Source organism: Lissotriton vulgaris, chromosome 2_1 (genome assembly GCF_964263255.1).
Source record: "Lissotriton vulgaris chromosome 2_1, aLisVul1.2, whole genome shotgun sequence".
Lineage (NCBI taxonomy): Eukaryota > Metazoa > Chordata > Amphibia > Caudata > Salamandridae > Lissotriton > Lissotriton vulgaris.
The window spans coordinates 383,034,254-383,052,782 of NC_141687.1; the positions used below are offsets into that span (position 1 = coordinate 383,034,254).

Here is an 18,529-nt window from a genome sequence, read left to right on the forward strand (position 1 = left end):
GACAGTTCCTCTGTTGTAGCAGAGGAGTGTTGCCACACTTAAATTATCCCCAAACCCCCAGAGATGAAAAATAACATGGTAATTCATTATCATTTTATTGATCATCCCCGTCCTGAACAGAGCATCAGGACGGGACAGGGCCTGTTCACATCATTTGCTCAAACAAAAGTAAGGCCCACCTGCACCCTAAGCCAATGAAGACTTTTACACTGAAGGGCATCCTGAGGTTCTTTACTCCTCCCTTTGGTACATAGGTGATGATGATGTTTTTACAGTCATTAACCAGTGACTGGGTGATGGTAACTTTAATTGCGACATGGAATATTTTATTTTTAGTATTTTACTTTTAGTTCCCTGCCCCCTCGCTGTGCTTGCTCTCCTGAGTGTGTGTGTGGCTCTGGGTGGGTGTGTGTGGCTCTGGGTGGGTGTGTGTGGCTCTGGGTGTGTGCGTGTGGCTCTGGGTGTGTGTGTGTGTGGCTCTGGGTGTGTGTGGCTCTGGGTGTGTGTGTGTATGGCTCTGGGTGTGTGTGTGGCTCTGGGTATGTGTGGCTCTGGGTGTGTGTGTGTGTGTGTGTGGCTGGCTCTGGGTGTGTGTGTGTGTGTGGCTCTGGGTGTGTGTGTGTGGTAGTAATTGCTGTCTGCTGTCGTCCGTAGGGTACAATAGGTTTCGGATTTGCAAGAGATTAAGCTAATGGCAATGTAAATGACAATGCCATTTATTTATCTGTTTTCAAAACCAACACATAAATACAAATTTTGTCATTTACAATGCCAATAGCTCTAACTTTTCCAAAGGCGAAACCATTGCATTGTAAATGCTTGTTTTAAATATGAATCTGGTCAAGTTAACGGGTACAATTTGCAGTGACATCAGTTTATGAGGCCATTGGGGCACTGCCTAAGGTGGTGCATTCGCGCAACAGCAGAAATATAAAACCTTACACAGGAGGCTCAAATTTTCTCCCTTCTATCAGTGTTACCAGTACTAGCCTTTCTGATCGTCCTGACATGTTTTCATCATGCAGTTTCTTAATGCCTCGGTCTGCACCGGGTGTCGGGTGTTTCATACTGGAGACTGCTGTCTCATCACACGTTGCTCTGCACATTTGATCTTACTCAGACTTTGGTGTTTTGTACACAAATTTGGCCCCATCAGGACTAATCTTCATAACACTGCATTGGGTCAGACAGACTTGGTATGTCCAATGAGGTGCTGCGGGGACTGCACCTGTCTCAGCTCGGCAGTAGTCGGGTTGTAAACCAAAACCTCCAAACATATTGCCTCCATTTCTGAAGTCTGGGTGTAGCTACTGTGGATTGATCCCTGTGGCGTGATGTGGTTCTAATTGCTACAAGGTCCTTCATGAAGTAGCTGTACTTTTGTCACCGTGACAATATTTGTCTGTGTGCAGATATTGAGTTGTCGCCCATTTGCCTATTTCCCCTTATTGTTATATATGATTTATAAATTGCATGGCTGCCTGAAAAAGGTTTCCCTGCGCTGGGCTCATCTCAAAATATTGGTCAGACCGGAATGCTGTCCAGAAAGAGAATTAAAGGAGTTGAAACAGCCAGGTTTTAAGCAATTTGCAAAAGGTTAGGAACGAGTGGAACTTTCTCAGTGGCAGGGTGTTCCCGCCAGGTTGAGATGACTTAAGAGTAACAAGTGTGTGGGTGAGTACAAGGACACCAAAGATCTGAGATACAGTGGCAGTGTTGATTAGGTGTGTGTGCAAGTAGCATAAAGCCTTAAATTGAACACGTCGTTCAATTGGCAGCCAGTGCAGGTCTAGAAGCATACTGGCTGTAGAAGTGACTTTGGGGATGATGGATCAGGAGTCGTGCGGCAGCATTATGCATTATTTGAACGTGTATGAGTAGAGCTTTAGCCACACCCAGGTAGAGGATATTTCCATAGTCCAGCCTGGAGATGACCAAAGCCTGGACTACAGTTCTCTGGGCGGAGGTAGGGAGATGGGTAAGAATTTTCCCCACCCAATTGAGGATGCAAAAGCTAGTGGTCGCCACCTTGTTGTTCTGGAGGCTCATGGTTAATTTGTTATCAAGCCAGGCTCTTAGATGTACTGGAGTGAGGGTGCATTACCAGTGGTGGCAGGTGCATTCTAAAAGTGGTGAGGCAGAAAACTGAGTTGCATATGAAGTGTGAGCGAGCTTGAATCAGAGATAGGTGGGGATGCAGGGGTGTGTACCCTCAAAAGAACTAGAGAAATAATCGGTGCATATGAAGTATTTTCAGTATATCTCTCTGAATAAAGCTTGTTACCATTAAAAATAAAAAAGGAAGCAAATGGACTCTCAGACTTGCCATCTACCTGCTCACAAGGACATGATTCTCACCCTGCACTCAGTGTCCCAACTCACCGTGCACTAATACAGGCAAACCACTCACACTGCACTCAGGATTCATCCCCACACATACAAACACACCACTCACACTGCGCTCATACAGCGTTTCCTCTCACCCTGGACTCCTGAAGACACACAACCCACCCTGCACGCCTACTCATGCAAGCTTCTCTTTTAATGTCTTTGCATAGGTTCAGGGAGGCCAGGATATTGTTAGACTCACTTCGGATGGCAGAAGATAAAGACATGAGTCTGTCCTGATCCATGAATTATTCCTTCATTTTCTTCAGTAGAAAAGGTCGGTGTGCAACTGAGCATCAGGGCGGCCCATTTGACTCTCAAATTTTAACTAATCAATGTATATCACTTTGGTATAAATAAGAGAGGTGGCCCAGTCCAATGGAATTTAATTTACAAGACAAATGACAACACAATTGCTCTGCATATGTCTACGAAAATGGCATAGGCTTGTGTAATTGCCGCCTGCTTTTGACTTCTTGCAGAAACTACACTTCATTTTAACTGATAGCCGGTATTTTTACCTACCTAATGCAGAAGTCCAGCTCTCCCATGAGGCAGCCAGCAAACCAATGGAGACAAGCAGGCTGAGGCTGCAGCTGGCTTCAATCCACAAAGGCGCTCGCAGCTTCATAGGGTGGGCATTGGGCAGCACTGATACCTGTGGAATCCTGATGCTCGAGGCCACGATAGTGGCAGGAGCAAAGCTCACCATGTTAACATAAAGCTACACTCTGCGCAGAATAATTTGGGCTTCAACCGTTACTACTTCCCTCACGTGTATCAGCTGCCAAATACACTGAGGGATCCTCGTCCAGCCTGTGGCACTGTGAAGATCATTTGAAGACAGATACCATGACGAGTGTCATCCGTGTATGAAAAAAGTGTGAGACCACAGTTTTCAACTAGCTCTGCTAATGGTTTTACAGATTGAAGAGAAGTGGGCTCATGGGGGATCCTTGAAGCACCCCCAGATCAAGGGTGAGGTTTTGACGTGTGTTGGTGTGTGTAAACCTAACAGTTGCGAGCTTGCAGGAAGGATCTTAACCAGGACAGTGCAGTGTCTTGTTCTCCCATTTCCCTCAATATTAGTCGGAGCGTGGTGCCAAATGCCACACTGAGATCCAGGGGGATCAGTGCAGCAGCCGTACCAGTATCTAATTGATGTCTCAGGTATTCAGTAACACTGGGGCGAGCCTATTCGGTGGCATGGCCCTCTCTAAAACTGGATTGTGAACGGTGGAGTAGGCCATTCAGTTCCATTTAAGATGCTGGTTCACGTGTTTAACACTTTGGCCAGAGTAGGCAGGAGAGATATGGGTCTGTAATTTGACTTAGTAAATGGGTCCAGATTACGCTTTTTCAGGAATGGGGTGACCTGGGTAAGTTTCCAGGGCTTGGGAATGATGCCCTTTACCAAAGCTGTATTCTGCAGTTGGATAAATTGCTTCAGTCCAGAGTGGGCACTGAGGGGGATAAGGATCCAGCGGTGAGCCTGATTTGATGGTTGCAAGTAGTAATGTGAAGGAAGGGATGTCTATGGAATGTAACTTACAGATTGCTGGACAACACTGGAGTGAGCCAAGTGGATTCTTGCCTCAACTGCGTTGGAGAAAGCGGCCTGGATGTCTGCCACTTTTTTTTCAGGAAAACGTCTTATCAACTCGTCACACTGAAGTTCTGAGAGGAGGGTAATTGGGGCGATATTGGCGGGGTGAGAGAGTTTTCTACCTGAAAGAGTGTTCAGTGCAGTTTTGGGCCGATGTGATTTTTATCTGAGTAGAACGAGGCTCTGGCAACATAAGTTTTCTTTGCTATATGTTTGGCGCAATGGTCTTTATAAGCATTTGCATGACTTTTTATTTGCATACAGGAAGTTATTATACCACATGGCTGAGGGGAGGGTTCTGTGTTACTTTGTATTAGAGATAGGGATTAATGCATGAAGTGCAGATCGGAGCCAGGAGTCTATGATGAGGGTGTCTGATTCCACTAAGTTGCTCAATAAGGGTTGTATGATAGAAGCACGCATAGTTAGGCAACGCGTGCCTCTACCACTCAGCCCAAACCACGAATGTGTTTTAACCACACATTCCTTTACTAGGCACGCCTTTACCATGAAACTTTGTGGTATGGACATGAATGGTAAAGGGGTATGTATGGCTACGGTTCCCACTGCCCCCTCACACAAGCGCTGTCCCATAAAGTACTTCAATCCCTTCCACTGCCTTAAAACTTACCCCCACCTATCCAGCCCTAAAAACTACCCCATCTACCCATTCTCCTCCCACTGCCCCAAGGCCTAAAACTCTGCCCCTTTAACTACCCTACCCAGACCCCCTCCACTTTGGCTCTGTCCCTTAAACTACCCCAACCCCTTCCACTGCCCTAAAACCTTCCCTGACCTTTCCAGCCCTAAAAACTACCTTATCTACACATTCCCCTCCCACTGCCCTTTGGCCTAAAATCCTGCCCTTTACATACACTACCCCGCCCCCTGCACTCCCACTGTCCCTTATACTACCCCAACCACTTCCACTGCCCTAAAACCTACCCTGACCCCCTCCCATTCCTAAAAACTACCCCCAGCTCCACTTACCTCAGTGCAGCGTCTTCTGCTTCCGTCTTCCAGCAGCTAGACCGCACACTGCCCTAACCAAGCAAACGTGTGGTTATGGCATATGCAGGGTTAAGACGAGAGTGGTCAAGCTTGGGTAGTTGGACCACGTGTGGTTCAGACTGTCCCATCCCACCAACAGAGGAAGGGTGGCTTCGAAGATGGTCCCAAGTAGGGACGTTGAGCTTGGGCCAACTCCTGCCAGTGGAGGTTGACTGACCCCTTTGCTAGTGATGATTTTAATATTTACACTGTTCAGATTGCATGGCTGTGATTTTGGCTAGTTCCCCAAATTTATATTCTTTATTTATGTGATACTGCTTAAAGATTGTTTTGATGATTGGGGAAATCTTTTGCTCCAGAGTCTTTTGAACATGACAGAATTGCAAACTTTTTGTGTGGATCCACCATTCACCATTTTCAAGCCAATTAAATTGATGCTGAGGTTAGACCTTATTTTTTGCTAAAGATACCAGATTTTTCAGCTCCTTGAAAAAAAATTAATTTGCCTAGCTTTTCCCTTTTGCAGCATTTATCTAAGAATGAGACGAGAATGGTAAATAGAAACTAGGATGGCTCATTGGATTCTACAAGAAGGATGCAAGAATTTGTGAGATAAGTGTTGACCTTTTCTGCTGCTAGGAAGGGCGAGGCAGAGGCCAGCTGACCTTCTCAAAGCATAGTCTTGTGCCTCAACTTGTTATTAGCTAGCTGAGAAGGATCCTCTTTCGAGTTCCATGTGTTTGACAAAGGTGACTTCTTCTTGTGCCTCCCTTATGATGATTATCACTTGAAAAGCTAACACATGTTTCGCGACACAGTCGCTTCTACAGGGCCACAATGTGTTTTAATCTCAATTCTTGTACAGCTTTACTACTGGTTTGCCTACACCCTTTCTTATAATTCAAAAACTTAAGAATTTGTGTATGTTCTTCACTTTATCATGAAAGATTGGACGATATAAAATGAATAAAAACTTTTCTGTCTGTCTTAGTGGTCAATTTGAGCTGTAAATGTAGCTCACCTCACTTAACCAGGATTATTTTTAAGCATCAGACTTTCTCCCGGAACAAGAGAGATGAAAGCAGCACAGAGGCGAAAGGAGGAAGAAAAAAGCCTAACCGTGGCAAAGGTAGAAAGCATGGCTGAAAAGGAACCTACGACAGTGAGCTATAGAGTCTGGGATAGTATGTTGGTGGGGGGTGAGGTATCAAACACTAGACAGTTTGGATATTCACCAACCTCGACGTCTGGCACTGCCGATGGTCGACTTTTTCGAAACCTTTAGTTTCTGGCAATTTTTCTTTTAAAAATGAAACACTGGTTGACTTTCCAATCGAGATTGAAGGCCAAACCTGCTTGAATCTCGGTTTTCTTATGAGCCTAGATGGGAAAGCAGCACAAGTTGACCTTCTAAGGAAGTTCTTGAGGATGGTAGGGCCTGCTTCTGGTGGCAGTAAGCAAATGCAGGGAATGCGTGTGTTTTCAGTGACGTGGATATAGTTTAGGTGACTCTTGCTCAAAGTAGGAGGCTGGAGCAGAATTAATGTAAGGAGTTATTAGCAAGGTGGCACATTTCAGTAGGCTAACCCAAGAACGATTTGTTTTGAGCTATGGCGGGAGGGCTATGCTTAAATGGTAGAGTTTGAGAGCACTGTTTCCAGAGATGTTGCTGGTATATACGACTGTGGGATCCCAGTACAATCTGTTCTCCCTTCGGACACAAAGTTGAAAATAGCACACTATTTTTTTTGTACGCAGTGTTTTCCTGTTCTGTCATGAGTTTAACGAGAGCACAGGTTATTTACCCACCTCTCACTCTGCAGAGGGCTGTATGTCAGAATATAGACGGCAAAAATAAAACGTGACTGAAATACTGTATCCTTAATATCCTTACAAACTTATTCATCAATTGGGTGTAGATTATCTATTTTTAACTCTAATGGGGTGATATGTTTTTTGTGTTATTTAGGACAGGATACTTCTGTCAGATGATTTTTTTAGTTATGCAATTCTGGTAGCCCAGAAGAGAACACGATTAGTGTCGTATTGTCACATTCTTTGTAGGGCGTACATGCGGTTTCTGGTTGGAAGAGTTGCGGTCCATGTGGTTTTATGCCCGTGAAGTGTCGACTTGATTTGTGGAATGCACTTTTTGTGATTTGTAACCTTCAGGCATTCATCCACTATAGCCTTAATTTGCGATTTCAGGTAGTTGGTACACTTTGCAGCTAACACCCTTTGTACTAACCTTCAAGCGCTGGACTTACATCAAAAGGGGTTTTATGTAACCCATAATAGAGGCCACCTGCTCGACCACATTTATAGCAATATTGATGTTCTTATAGTTGAGCCCCCTATCCCATTACCGTGGACGGATCATTTCTTAATTCCTTTTACCTGGCGTACAAATCCACCTCCCCTCGCCCACGGCCTTGTTAAACATCACGGTAGGAAATGGCCCTCTCTTCCCCTTTCGGATTGGGAAGATGCCTTGGTTAGAGATAAACCTAAGAAGACACTGAACGCCTACACTGCAGCTAACAACTTTGATGACTGGATCACCTCCACACTTGATAAGGTACTCCCGGTACAGGTCTGCAACCCCACAAAAAGACATAAAGCTTCCCCATGGTTTACGCCCACTCTTAAGACACTGAAACTAGCCTGTCGCAAACTCGAAAGAGCCTGGAGACAGGACTATTCCGAACTGAGGAAGGACAAATACAGAGTGGCCATTAGGCTTTATAAACAGGAATTAAAGGTGGCACAAGCTTCTTTCTACGGTAGCAAAATCAACACAGCCGCCAATGCCCCTAGGGAAATTTTTAAAATTGTTAAGTCAATCATTTCCCCCCCTGCAGAATGCCCCTCTACGGACGATGCCCAAAACCGTTGTAATGATTTAGCTGCTTTCTTTTCTGATAAAATCCAGACTATATACTCCTCCTTTGGGACTGTCAATAACGATTTGGTACCCCCTATTCCCACAGTCCTTGAGGATTCTGCCCCCAGTAAGCTGGACACAATCCCACTCTTGGATATTCCAGTCCTAGACAAACTTATTTCCAAAACTACCTCTGGCTCCCCTAATGACCCTGCACCCCCTCAGACCCTCAACAAAGCTATGGACGTGATTCGCCCGGTCATATTAGATGTGCTCAACACCTCCATCTCCTCAAAAGTCGTACCTCCTTCATGGAAATGTGCGATGGTGAGGGCTTTGTTGAAGAAGCCCAATCTTGACCAGTCCAACTTGGCGAATTACCGTCCTGTCTCCTTGCTTCCCTGGCTAAGCAAACTGCTGGAGAGGCACGTAAATAACACCTTGATGAGCTATTTGGAATCAAATAGCCTTCTACGTGCCTCCCAGACAGGGTTTCGCCCTTTACATGGGACTGAAACAGCCCTTCTGGCGGTAACAGAGGAGGCAAGAGCAGTGTTAGACCGGGGAGGAAAAGTCGCCATTATTTTATTAGACCTCAGCGCCGCGTTCGACACGGTAAACCATGTCACGCTATTACAACGTCTGGCGGACATGGGCGTGTCGGGCGCGGCCCTGGAATGGTTGACTTCCTTCCTGGCTGACCGCTTTTTCCAGGTTTTCGAGGGCGAGGTGGTGTCGCCTAAACACCCACTCAGGTGTGGGGTTCCTCAGGGCTCATCCCTGAGCCCCACCCTGTTTAACACCTACATGGAGCCCCTAGACAGGATAGTCCAACCCTTCGGTGTGCGTATTGTCACCTACGCAGACGATACCCAACTGGTGGTCTCGTTAGACCACTCGGAGGGATCGTCTAACACCTTAGGCCCCTGTCTAGAGGCCGTTGCCAGATGGATGCAATCTTCCTGTTTAAAGCTAAATGGGGAGAAGACAGATGTCATGCTATTGGGTAATCCTTCACCCTCTGTCTTTTCATCCATCTGGCCACCATGTTTGGGCCCACCTCCTGCCCCCAAGCCCCAAATAAAAAGCTTGGGGATCTGGCTGGACACCGCCTTGAACTTCTCAGCCCAGGCCATAAAAACTGCCGCTACCTGTTTTGGATTAATGAGGATGCTGCGGAAGGTGCTCCCTCTGCTTCCATTTCAAGCAAGGAGGATCCTGGTCCAGGCCCTCGTACTATCTCGCCTGGACTATGGGAATGCCCTCTATATGGGAGCCCCATCCTTTGTCACCCAGAAGCTCCAAGTCGCCCAAAACAGTGCGGCCCGGCTGCTTTACAATCTCCCTCGCTGGCAGTCAGCAAGGAATGCCCTAAGGGAACTTCATTGGCTCCCTATAGCGGCCAGAGTTCAATTCAAGGCCATGTGTATTCTACACAAAACCTTCTATCGCCAAGGCCCTGCAATCTTACAGCCCCTGGTTACTCCCTATGTTCCACCCCGTGCCCTCCGATCCGGTACCCTCCAATTGGCTACCTTGACCAGAATCAAGAAAGCCCGCTGGGGAGGCCGCTCTTTTTCACACACTGCGGCTAAACTTTGGAATACTCTTCCTTTACCCCTGCGAGAAACCACTAATCATCTCGCCTTCAGGAAAGCTTTGAAAACTCACTTATATGCTAAACTCTGCTGATCTGCCCGAGCCTGCGTTAACTAAGCTTTCAGTCACAAGCGCTACGAGGCCTCCGGGTAGATAGCGCTATATAAGTGCAGTTTTCATTCATTTCATTTCACTTACATATGACTTTTATCAACTCTAAGTGCTCAGATTCTTCACACCAATCATTTCTCTCATGGAATATAACAATCTTTGCCTTTGCCATCGACACGTAGACGTTGGAAACTACCTCAACATGCAGAGTTTCGCTTGTGTATTATGACTTTTGTGTGCGCAGAACTGGCTTACTCAAATGGGACTTGTTGTTCATATCACTCGTGCTTCCCATAATGCCCACTGGCTTTTTTTTTTTTTTGTGACCTACAGTGTCCAACTCCAGATTAAGGTCTGTGATCTTGGGGCGTTTGGCCAGTGATACTTCAAGGGGTCAGATGAATTGCCAAAGGCAAAATGGTACCATGTGTCCCCCCGCTCTCTGGTCCCTGCAAGATGTTCACTGCTGTATGTGCAACTCCTTTGCTTTTATCTGGTTGTACCTTAAATGCCTTTTTAGGAACCCTGTTGCATCTGGTTGAGCAGGATATGTACGAATCTTTTTAGAAATGACCTGTGGTAAATTCATTGCAGAGTTTGAGGAGAACACATTCTGCTTTGACACACAAAGGTTTTTGAGGAGAACCGGCTGCACTGGCGTGGCTCAGGAATTGAGGAGGACATGCCCTTTGTAGACTTGCTCCTTGCTCATGTAGAGCATGTCTTAATATAATTGGCTAGGTTTTATAAACTGATGGGGTGTTTTGTTGAATCTCGGAGTTTGAGGCCTGCGTCTGCATTACTGCGGGCTCAGCAGCACATGAGTTTTATAGCAGCCATGGATCAGGGTTTGAAGAAAGCATGGGTTATGGTGTGCAGCTCAGGATTTTAAGGACGCATGTATTGCAGTGTTTTGGCTACTATTTGAAAAGAGCGTAGGTTGTATTGCCATTAAATTAGTGTGGAAAGTGCAGTGCACAACAGTGGATGATGACAAAATCAGGCATGTACCAGGTTATCATTAAGTTGTTGTTCAATTTGTTGATGACTTTAATTGACTGGACATGAATTCGTTTCCACATTGACACTGGCTCACACCTGGACATGTATTCTGTATGTTCTTCTGTTGGTTTGGAGTAGAGGATTAATTCATACGTTTCACTTACCCAGGAATTGGAGCAGAAACTTTTCGAAGCCCAGAGTAAGGAACAGCTTCTTCAGAACGAGGTGGCGCATCTCAAGGAGGAGAACCAGAAATTGCTTGTCCAACTGGCAGAAAACCAGTCTCAGGATGGTAAGCTGATGTGGTAGAAGTGTAGACTAACATAAGGCTGGCTGGTTACCTTTACCACTAACCAGACGCAAATCCCTTGGGACTTGTGCACCTGTGAGACAGTAGCTGTCCTCTAGGAATCAGTGGCATGCGTGAAGTGAGTGATTGACTGAACAAGTACAATCTGTATTGTAGGCTATTGGATTTCTAGTTTTAAGAGTGAATAAACATTATGGGGCTCAATTATTCCAGTAAAAGAGAGTGGATACTCTGGACTGAGGGCCAGTGAACTCGTTTAACAGTTGCACTTTGCCCACTCTGCCACCCCCTACCACCCTATCTGCAAACCACTTTTTTTTCCACGTCCTTTTTGATCACTAATATCATGCAGCATACAGAAGTGACCAAGCACTGTCTGGGGTTTGTGACCATTGGGAATGTTCATACCGGACAGATTTGTACATGGGTCAGTGGTCAGTTTCGCTTTTTTCCCCACTTTATACGTCATAGAAAAGATTTTTCTAGAAAGGACATTTTTACTTACACTTGAAAATAATGGCAGAAAGTTGGAATCATATGTGGTATAAAGAGGTCTTACTCGCCTTTCTTTAACTAGTTAGTTGCATTTGTTTACATGTGTTGGAAAGTCAACAGAAATTCAGCAGCACAACTTTGCTCAACAAGGAACCTCAAATCATTTTTCAAATAATTTCTCTCCATAAGCATACATGCATGACAGCCTCGGCCTCCAAGTGCATTTTGGGTAAAGAGCAATACATAAGTGAAGATGGAGAAGAAATCTTGCACCTCTCCACCCAAACTTGACAAGCAAAGGAAAATACTATCAGCAGCTTTTCCTGTGTAAATTTAGAAATTTCAAATTACTGTGCAGTATTCACAGGGGCGGCCCGTCCGCATGGCGGAGGATGGTCGCCCCACTGGCTCAAAGCCAGCAGCACAAAAATAAAACGATATTTCAATATTGTTTTATTTTTGAACTGCTGGCTCTGCGAGCGTGTACCGGGAGGGGCTTAGCCAAGGCATTGGGGGGAGGGGGCATGAGGAGTGCTAGGTGCACTTCCTAAGTGCTCATGTGTGTTTGGCCGGCCGTCTTGGGCCGACCAATACTCACATGCACACTTAAGTTTCTCCAGCCAGGCTCTGCAGCGCTGAGATTGTACAGGGAGTCTGTGACGTCGTCAGTGTCTCTGCCGGGACAAGGAAGTCCCAGCACAGAGGTGCGAGCGGGAGGAGGCCGGCAGCAGGTAAGCGTCATTTTTTTATATTACTTTAAATACACCCCTCGCCCCCGCACCCTCCTCTTTTTGTATGTGGCAGTCGCAACATTCATGCATGGTATCCCATGATTTATAGCTTCCCTAAATCACATGGTAACTGAATGGGCTGTAGATTTCCCAGTTGGATCCTAAAATAACCATATCGGGCAAAACTAGTTCCCCATCTATAATATGGTCTTTGTTGGACATTAAGCAACAAAAGGGGCTTTCAGTAAATGTGCAGTACTATTGGTGAGTATTGCTTGGGGTAAATAAGTCAATACCAGGTTATATTCATATCTCGGCTTTAACTGTATTGGGCCTTGGAGCGTATCACCTAATATTTCGGTTAAATCGACTATATAATCTTATAGAAGGTGTACTATATTATGGCTACTTTGGAATTAAAGGTGTCTTCTGAACGTTTACTAATACATATATGAATATCCTTTTTAAATGGGTGATGTACATTTTCTGGATATTCACGAGAAGAGGTCGAAGAAGTACCCAGGCCTTGTCTGAACTTTGCAAGTGTAAATGTCTAAGCTTGGCTGTGGTGCAAAGGGGTATAGCCACAGATAGTACTTTGCGGCCCCGGGCAAATGTTTGCGAGTACCCATGTAATCTGCTATACTTCCATCTGATATGAAATGTATAGGTAGACATTTAGGCAATAATAGGGAGACTTTTTCTAGCAGACCTGATACATGGCATAAACTACCCCAAACGGTACATTATAAGAATGTTGCAAGTCACCAAAGAGTTTGAGGACCATATAAGGGAATGAGTCCGATGGTCGGATTAATTTATACAGTTCTGTCGCTCCGAGCTGACTTGCAATATCCTTATAATGGACTGCAGGTGGTACTGTATTCCTTATAATACATGGGAATACTTTCACCCTTCCCACAAACTGGTCAAATAGTTGGTGTTTTACTCTTTCAGATGAGAAAGATGGGATGTATGCAGACAGGAAGAATTAAAGTAGAATCTGTAGTGTAAAATGACACACCAAAAAGCAGTTAGATGTTTGTTGCAAAAAGATATCCGTTCAGTACAAGTCAGATTTAATTTCGATCTCCCCTAAACTACCGAAAGAGTGCAAATAATAAACTTGTTTGCACAAATATGTCCATTAAACACAGCAGAAGAAGGAAAAGCCAGGTTTCGTTTTCGCTGCTTAAACTGCAGCTGTAAATGTGCTCCATTATCTGCCTTTCACCTTAGCTGCCGGCAGAGGCATTGTGATGTCAGTACTGAACTGTAATATAGCCTTATAGCCCGCCGTAGAGGGCTATACCGGCTATTAAAGGCCCTCTCCAGCGTTAAAGGCCTGAGCCGAAGGCGAGGGCCTTTAACAAGGGAGAGGGACTTTAATAGCGATATAGCCCAACTACGAAGGGCTGTAAGGCTATTCGAACATTCTGTCACTAGAGGACAGAATGTTCTAACAAAAAAAACAAAGCCTTTTGGAAGCCTGAGTGGATTGGAATCCCCTCAGGCTCCCTGAAGCATTTGTTCACAGCCAGAGCTGTGAACAAAGAAACATTGGAATGTTGGAGCTCCAGGCTTATACCAGCCATTATAAGCCCAGAGCACTCCATTGTTTTCAATGGAACTCCCTACATTCCATTGTTCTAATAAGTCATTAAAGTTGAACAGTTAGTGTTTCTTTATTACAAGCAACAAGCTCCCATGTATTATGCTTGCCTTAATACACGACGTGAGATGTTGAAAAACCATATGTCACGTGCTTCTTTAATCCTCGAAAAAGGAAATTCAAAAAGTATATTATATTCCCTGGGGTGGGGGTGGGGGTGAGGGTGGGGATGGGGGAGGTGGGAGTGAGGGACCACAGACCTCTTTCCCTCCTTTTAGCCTAAGACTGAATTAACAGAGTAAAACGGTTCAAAATGTGCATTTTATTAGGGAAATAGTGGAACAGCAATTCAACGTTGAGGGTCGCCACTCTTTCGTAATGAGTTACCATGTGATATTGAATGACTTGACGGAGTTCAGGTCACAGTTGTTATTTCGTATTCAGTTAGACTGCATGGGTGTGTCTCTTTAACTTGGATCGATCCATTCCCTAAATGCTTGCAACTGTGTAATTTTGAATGACCTTTATTGTCTTTACATAAAAAAAAATTGTGTAATATTTAAATAATCAATTTACGTGGGCGTTCTTCAAACTTAATAATATTTTGTCATCTAAGAATTTAAAGATGATAACGGTGACTTTAATAAATACGTATCATGCTGAAAATTTCTAAGAACTTGGAAGATGTTTTTGGAGGATTTCAAGAACTTGAATTGCTGAAAGTGTTTTCCTATGTGTCAAGTGTGTGCTGCATCGGAGGTGAATTTTCGACCCTCTTCGGCTTTGATTGATATAGGTGTTTGTAATAAGAGTGGTGGATTGGTAGAAAATGCCAATTTAAGACTGGGACCACCATTGAGCCAAAATGCTATTAAAAAAAGGGTTGCAAATCCACACTTTCACGTTGGGACCCCTGGAGGTGTAGTGCAACTCCATTCTTTAAAGGAGACGTAGATGCAACAAAGTGAGCGTGCAGAGATGATTTAGAAGGGTTTATCTGCAAAACTTAGTATACTCTAAGACGGGAATCTTGAGCGATTGGCACTGGGTGAATAGAACAAATGCGGGGCTAGATAACGCAGGAAAACGGGCACAAATTCAGGAATAACCATCTTATTTCCTTACAATTCAGACAGTGCAGCAAAGGAACATGAATTGATGTTGAAATTGAAAAATGTGGTGGACCGGCAGAGGGATGAAATGAGAGCACAATCCCATGAGATTCAACAGAAGAACAGTGACACTGAGGCGGTAAGAATCTCTAGATTTCCCTATCGAAAGATGCTGCGAAGTGGAACATTTGGAGGGTTTAGGTACTCACTGTTAGCATAACAATGAGTCTGGCCTACTACGGGGAGCCTAGCTTATTTAATACTTGAATAAAAAAGGCCAGCAGGAGGTTACGACTTCCTCTTGATGATTCTCTGAACAATTGTGGAGACTCTTTTGCTTTCACTATGGTTAAAAGCAATGCAGGGTTTACTCTTCAAACAACTGTGGTGAAGATCAGTAGTCTGGAAGGGAGTACTCTTGGTACTGCAGTGAACTCCCACACCAACGTGGTAATATTTCTCCGTCAATACATTGTCCCTGTGATTTCTTCTCATTTACTGTTGCATGACCATTTTGCCTTTGATGAAGTCACTGATGGGAACTATCATCATTCTAGGAAAGTCTTCTAGTTCGTAGAAGGACTTGTAAAAAGTCTTTGCCTTCTGTTTTTTTCAATAAAGCCTGAACCGTTTTTCCAATCTGCACAGTTACTCCAGGCCATCTAAGGTACTTTCAGTTTTTCAGAAGGTCCATGTTTTCTTGCTCCTGTCTCTAAGCTGGAGAATATTATGGGATCTACTTGTTAAAATGATTGAAATGTTAAGAGCTAATACAGGTTTGAAACGTCCTCGTATCAGTGTCCAGGCTCGCAACTGGTATAAATTTAGTGTGTGCATTGGTGATGAGGCCAAGTGCCCAGCTGTGAAGGCTTTGATATACCTACCCCTATTTATCCTTCATTACTTACTGCGAAGTTCTCCCTGACCCAGTTCCCTCATTGCCTCCCTGTTCAGGAATACCTTCGTCTACTGTGCGAACCGGAAGAACGCGAGGGCATACACAACACATGCGTGCTGTTCATTGCCATGGTTTGCATTCATGCTATTTTTGTTCTTTCATGGCTCTACTGTAATTCTTCTCTTTTTCTTGGATCAGCTGCAGGAACAGTTGGACAGGTTCATGCGGATGAATGAAGATCTGCGCCGGAAGCTTTCTGTAGTTCAGGCACAACTGAAGTCCACGCTTGAGCGGAAGCTGGAGCTCGAGACCTTGTTGCAAACACAACAGGGTCAGCTGGACAGGAGGCCCAGAAGCTTGGCTATGTTGGAGACATCTGTTGCTGATTCAGTGAGTTATGAGCCATTGCATTATCATGCACATAGAACAAAGTTATACACAAGTTATTAGTTAAACTGAACACAATTGGATAAAAAGCTAGTGATTCAAAGTTATTCAATGCCAGACACGCAGGTAGCAGAAACCTAATTCCTGTTGGTGGTAGGTGCTATTTAGGTGAAGGAGCTGGAAGGTGTATACTGTTTAGACAAAAAATATTCTGCAATATTGAGGTCTATTAATACTCAAACTTTTAGTGTTGCAAAATCATTTTGGCCAAATAAAAGTTCAACTACAGTAAGTTTGGGGAAAGCATGAACGTTTGAATGGAATGTTCTGCCTAAGCACCAAAACTATGGGGAAAGCTGACCGTTCTGATAGATACTTCTACCTGCAGATTCCTCACTATTTGGAATATTCTCTACTGGATCTAGAAACTTTTTTAGCAGTACCTCTGCGTCACTAAGTGGCGATGTGTGGTTTCTCATTGATGCTGTTACAATCCAGAAATCAAGTACTTAGCCGATATGGATGCCACTCTCACACGCTAATGTTGATTCCTTCCTTTTTACGTCATGAGACATGGCTCTGGAGATACCTCTTCACACAGGCACCTTTACCTCAAAGTTTACAGTGTGCAAGGGAAATGTCACCTCACAATTTGACAGGTTTCAAACCTTTTAAGGGCTGTCGCAAACCAATAACTGTGACAGATACTCATCAGGTATGCCTGGGGTCGAGCCACAACTCTAAGGCCTGCAATGACTGCACATCAATGAACCTGAAGACCCTATGAGAAAGCGAGGCCAAACTCTACATCAAGCACCTCAAGACTCAGTGTTGTGACTAGTCCCAAGGTTTGCTCATACTCCAAATATTCGTAAGTCGAAGAAAAAACACTAAATGTCTAACAGGGCTCAGCCTCATCACGCCACACTGGGTCTCCTGAGATGGTGTAATGGTATTACCATGCCCTCACTCTCTCTCCCAACGTTGGTCGACATCGGAGTCCATCCTGCTACTTGTCCCGGCACAATCTGAGTTTCCGGGGGCAGTTTGCGACACTGAAGCAGATCGAAGAGTTCTGTGAGGCAATACTCCAACTCTTCAGATCACGTTTGACACTTTTTCGCACGCCTGCAGGCCTCAAGGAGCCACCAGGCCTGCCATTTGAGTTTTTGCAGGCGGACTCACCCTTGGCACCAGTTGAACCCATCAAACCAGTCATCGGGACTTCTCTGGCACCTGTAGCAAATCCGCCGCTGGCTTGCAGAAATGGTTGTGCCATGCTGGTGGCCCCCAAGTAAAACCAGTCCCCCCAGTTCGCCACTGCAGATGGGTAGACCAGTTCTTCACTGCTAGCTAGCCCGACTTTGCCATTGAAAGCAGTGGCAAGGCCACCACTTTCCCTGTACATCTGTGCAAGTCAACCAAATAGCATGCCTACTAAGGCATAAGGAAGGGTGAAAAATATGCCACAGGCAGGACATGTACTTTGCATGTCCTGACAGTAAACACACAAAACATACGTTTTTACTGTGGGAAGACTTGGTCACACAATTGTCGAGAACAGCTTTATAAGCTGACCTCTCAACTGTACTAACTTTTGAACTGTGCGCCCAAAGTGGGCCCTCCAAGGAATCAAACAACTTGTTACCATTAAGTCCGACTTGTATCTCAAGTCGAAATGAATATAACTTTTTGCAGTGTACAGCTTTGGCAAAGCTGCCACTTTGTTGCCTTTTAAAACTCCTGTGCCATCCCGAGCATACATGGAGCCTATTCCATGAGACCGCTTTCTGAACATTCTGGAGCGAGGTGCCAACGACTGTCAGGAAGGAGAATTAGGAAGGACTCTAGGCCAGGGAGGTTTTGCCTCCCTTCTGCAGGAAGCCACTTGAGGGTTGGCCTCAAAAGGCAGCCTTCAAAGGGGAAGCTGCCTTTGAAGGGCAGATGTGTTATGCCAGGGGGAGGGCTGCCCTATTTCTTTAGGGAGACAGGCTGGCACTGGAGCAGAGAGGGGAAACCAGCTGCCAAACCGGTTTGCCTAGGAGCATGTAGAACCTTGGGTAGCAACCCCCCAAGGGTGAGCTAGTGAGAGCTGAACACCCAGATAGGGGTCTCGCCATCTTTTGAGTAGGCAGAATGGTGCATACAGGGAAGGCCAGATGCCACACTCCACAGGAAGTGGTCACCAGGTCGGAGCTAACCTGGTAGCCCATTGACTGCCAACCACATTCTGCTCTGAGGGTATTTTCCGAGCATGAAGGGGGCACTCCTGGCACCTAGACCTCATATATCGACCGACTTGAAATAAGGACCGAAGAAGGAATGCCCTGCTGCACAAAAGAACAAGCGAAGAGAGGCAGCACCGTCCAAGACTGCACATGGT

General features: G+C 45.1%; 1 protein-coding gene across 1 annotated transcript in view; it reads left to right on the forward strand.

The window, feature by feature from the left end:
• Positions 1–18,529, forward strand: part of RILP (Rab interacting lysosomal protein) — a 117,463-nt gene that overhangs the window by 49,439 nt on the left and 49,495 nt on the right. Inside the window, exons 2-4 of the mRNA XM_086955210.1 lie at positions 10,770–10,893; positions 14,882–15,000; positions 15,958–16,149. Coding sequence (XP_086811336.1) covers positions 10,770–10,893; positions 14,882–15,000; positions 15,958–16,149 — 435 coding nt within the window. The remainder of the gene's footprint in view (positions 1–10,769; positions 10,894–14,881; positions 15,001–15,957; positions 16,150–18,529) is intronic.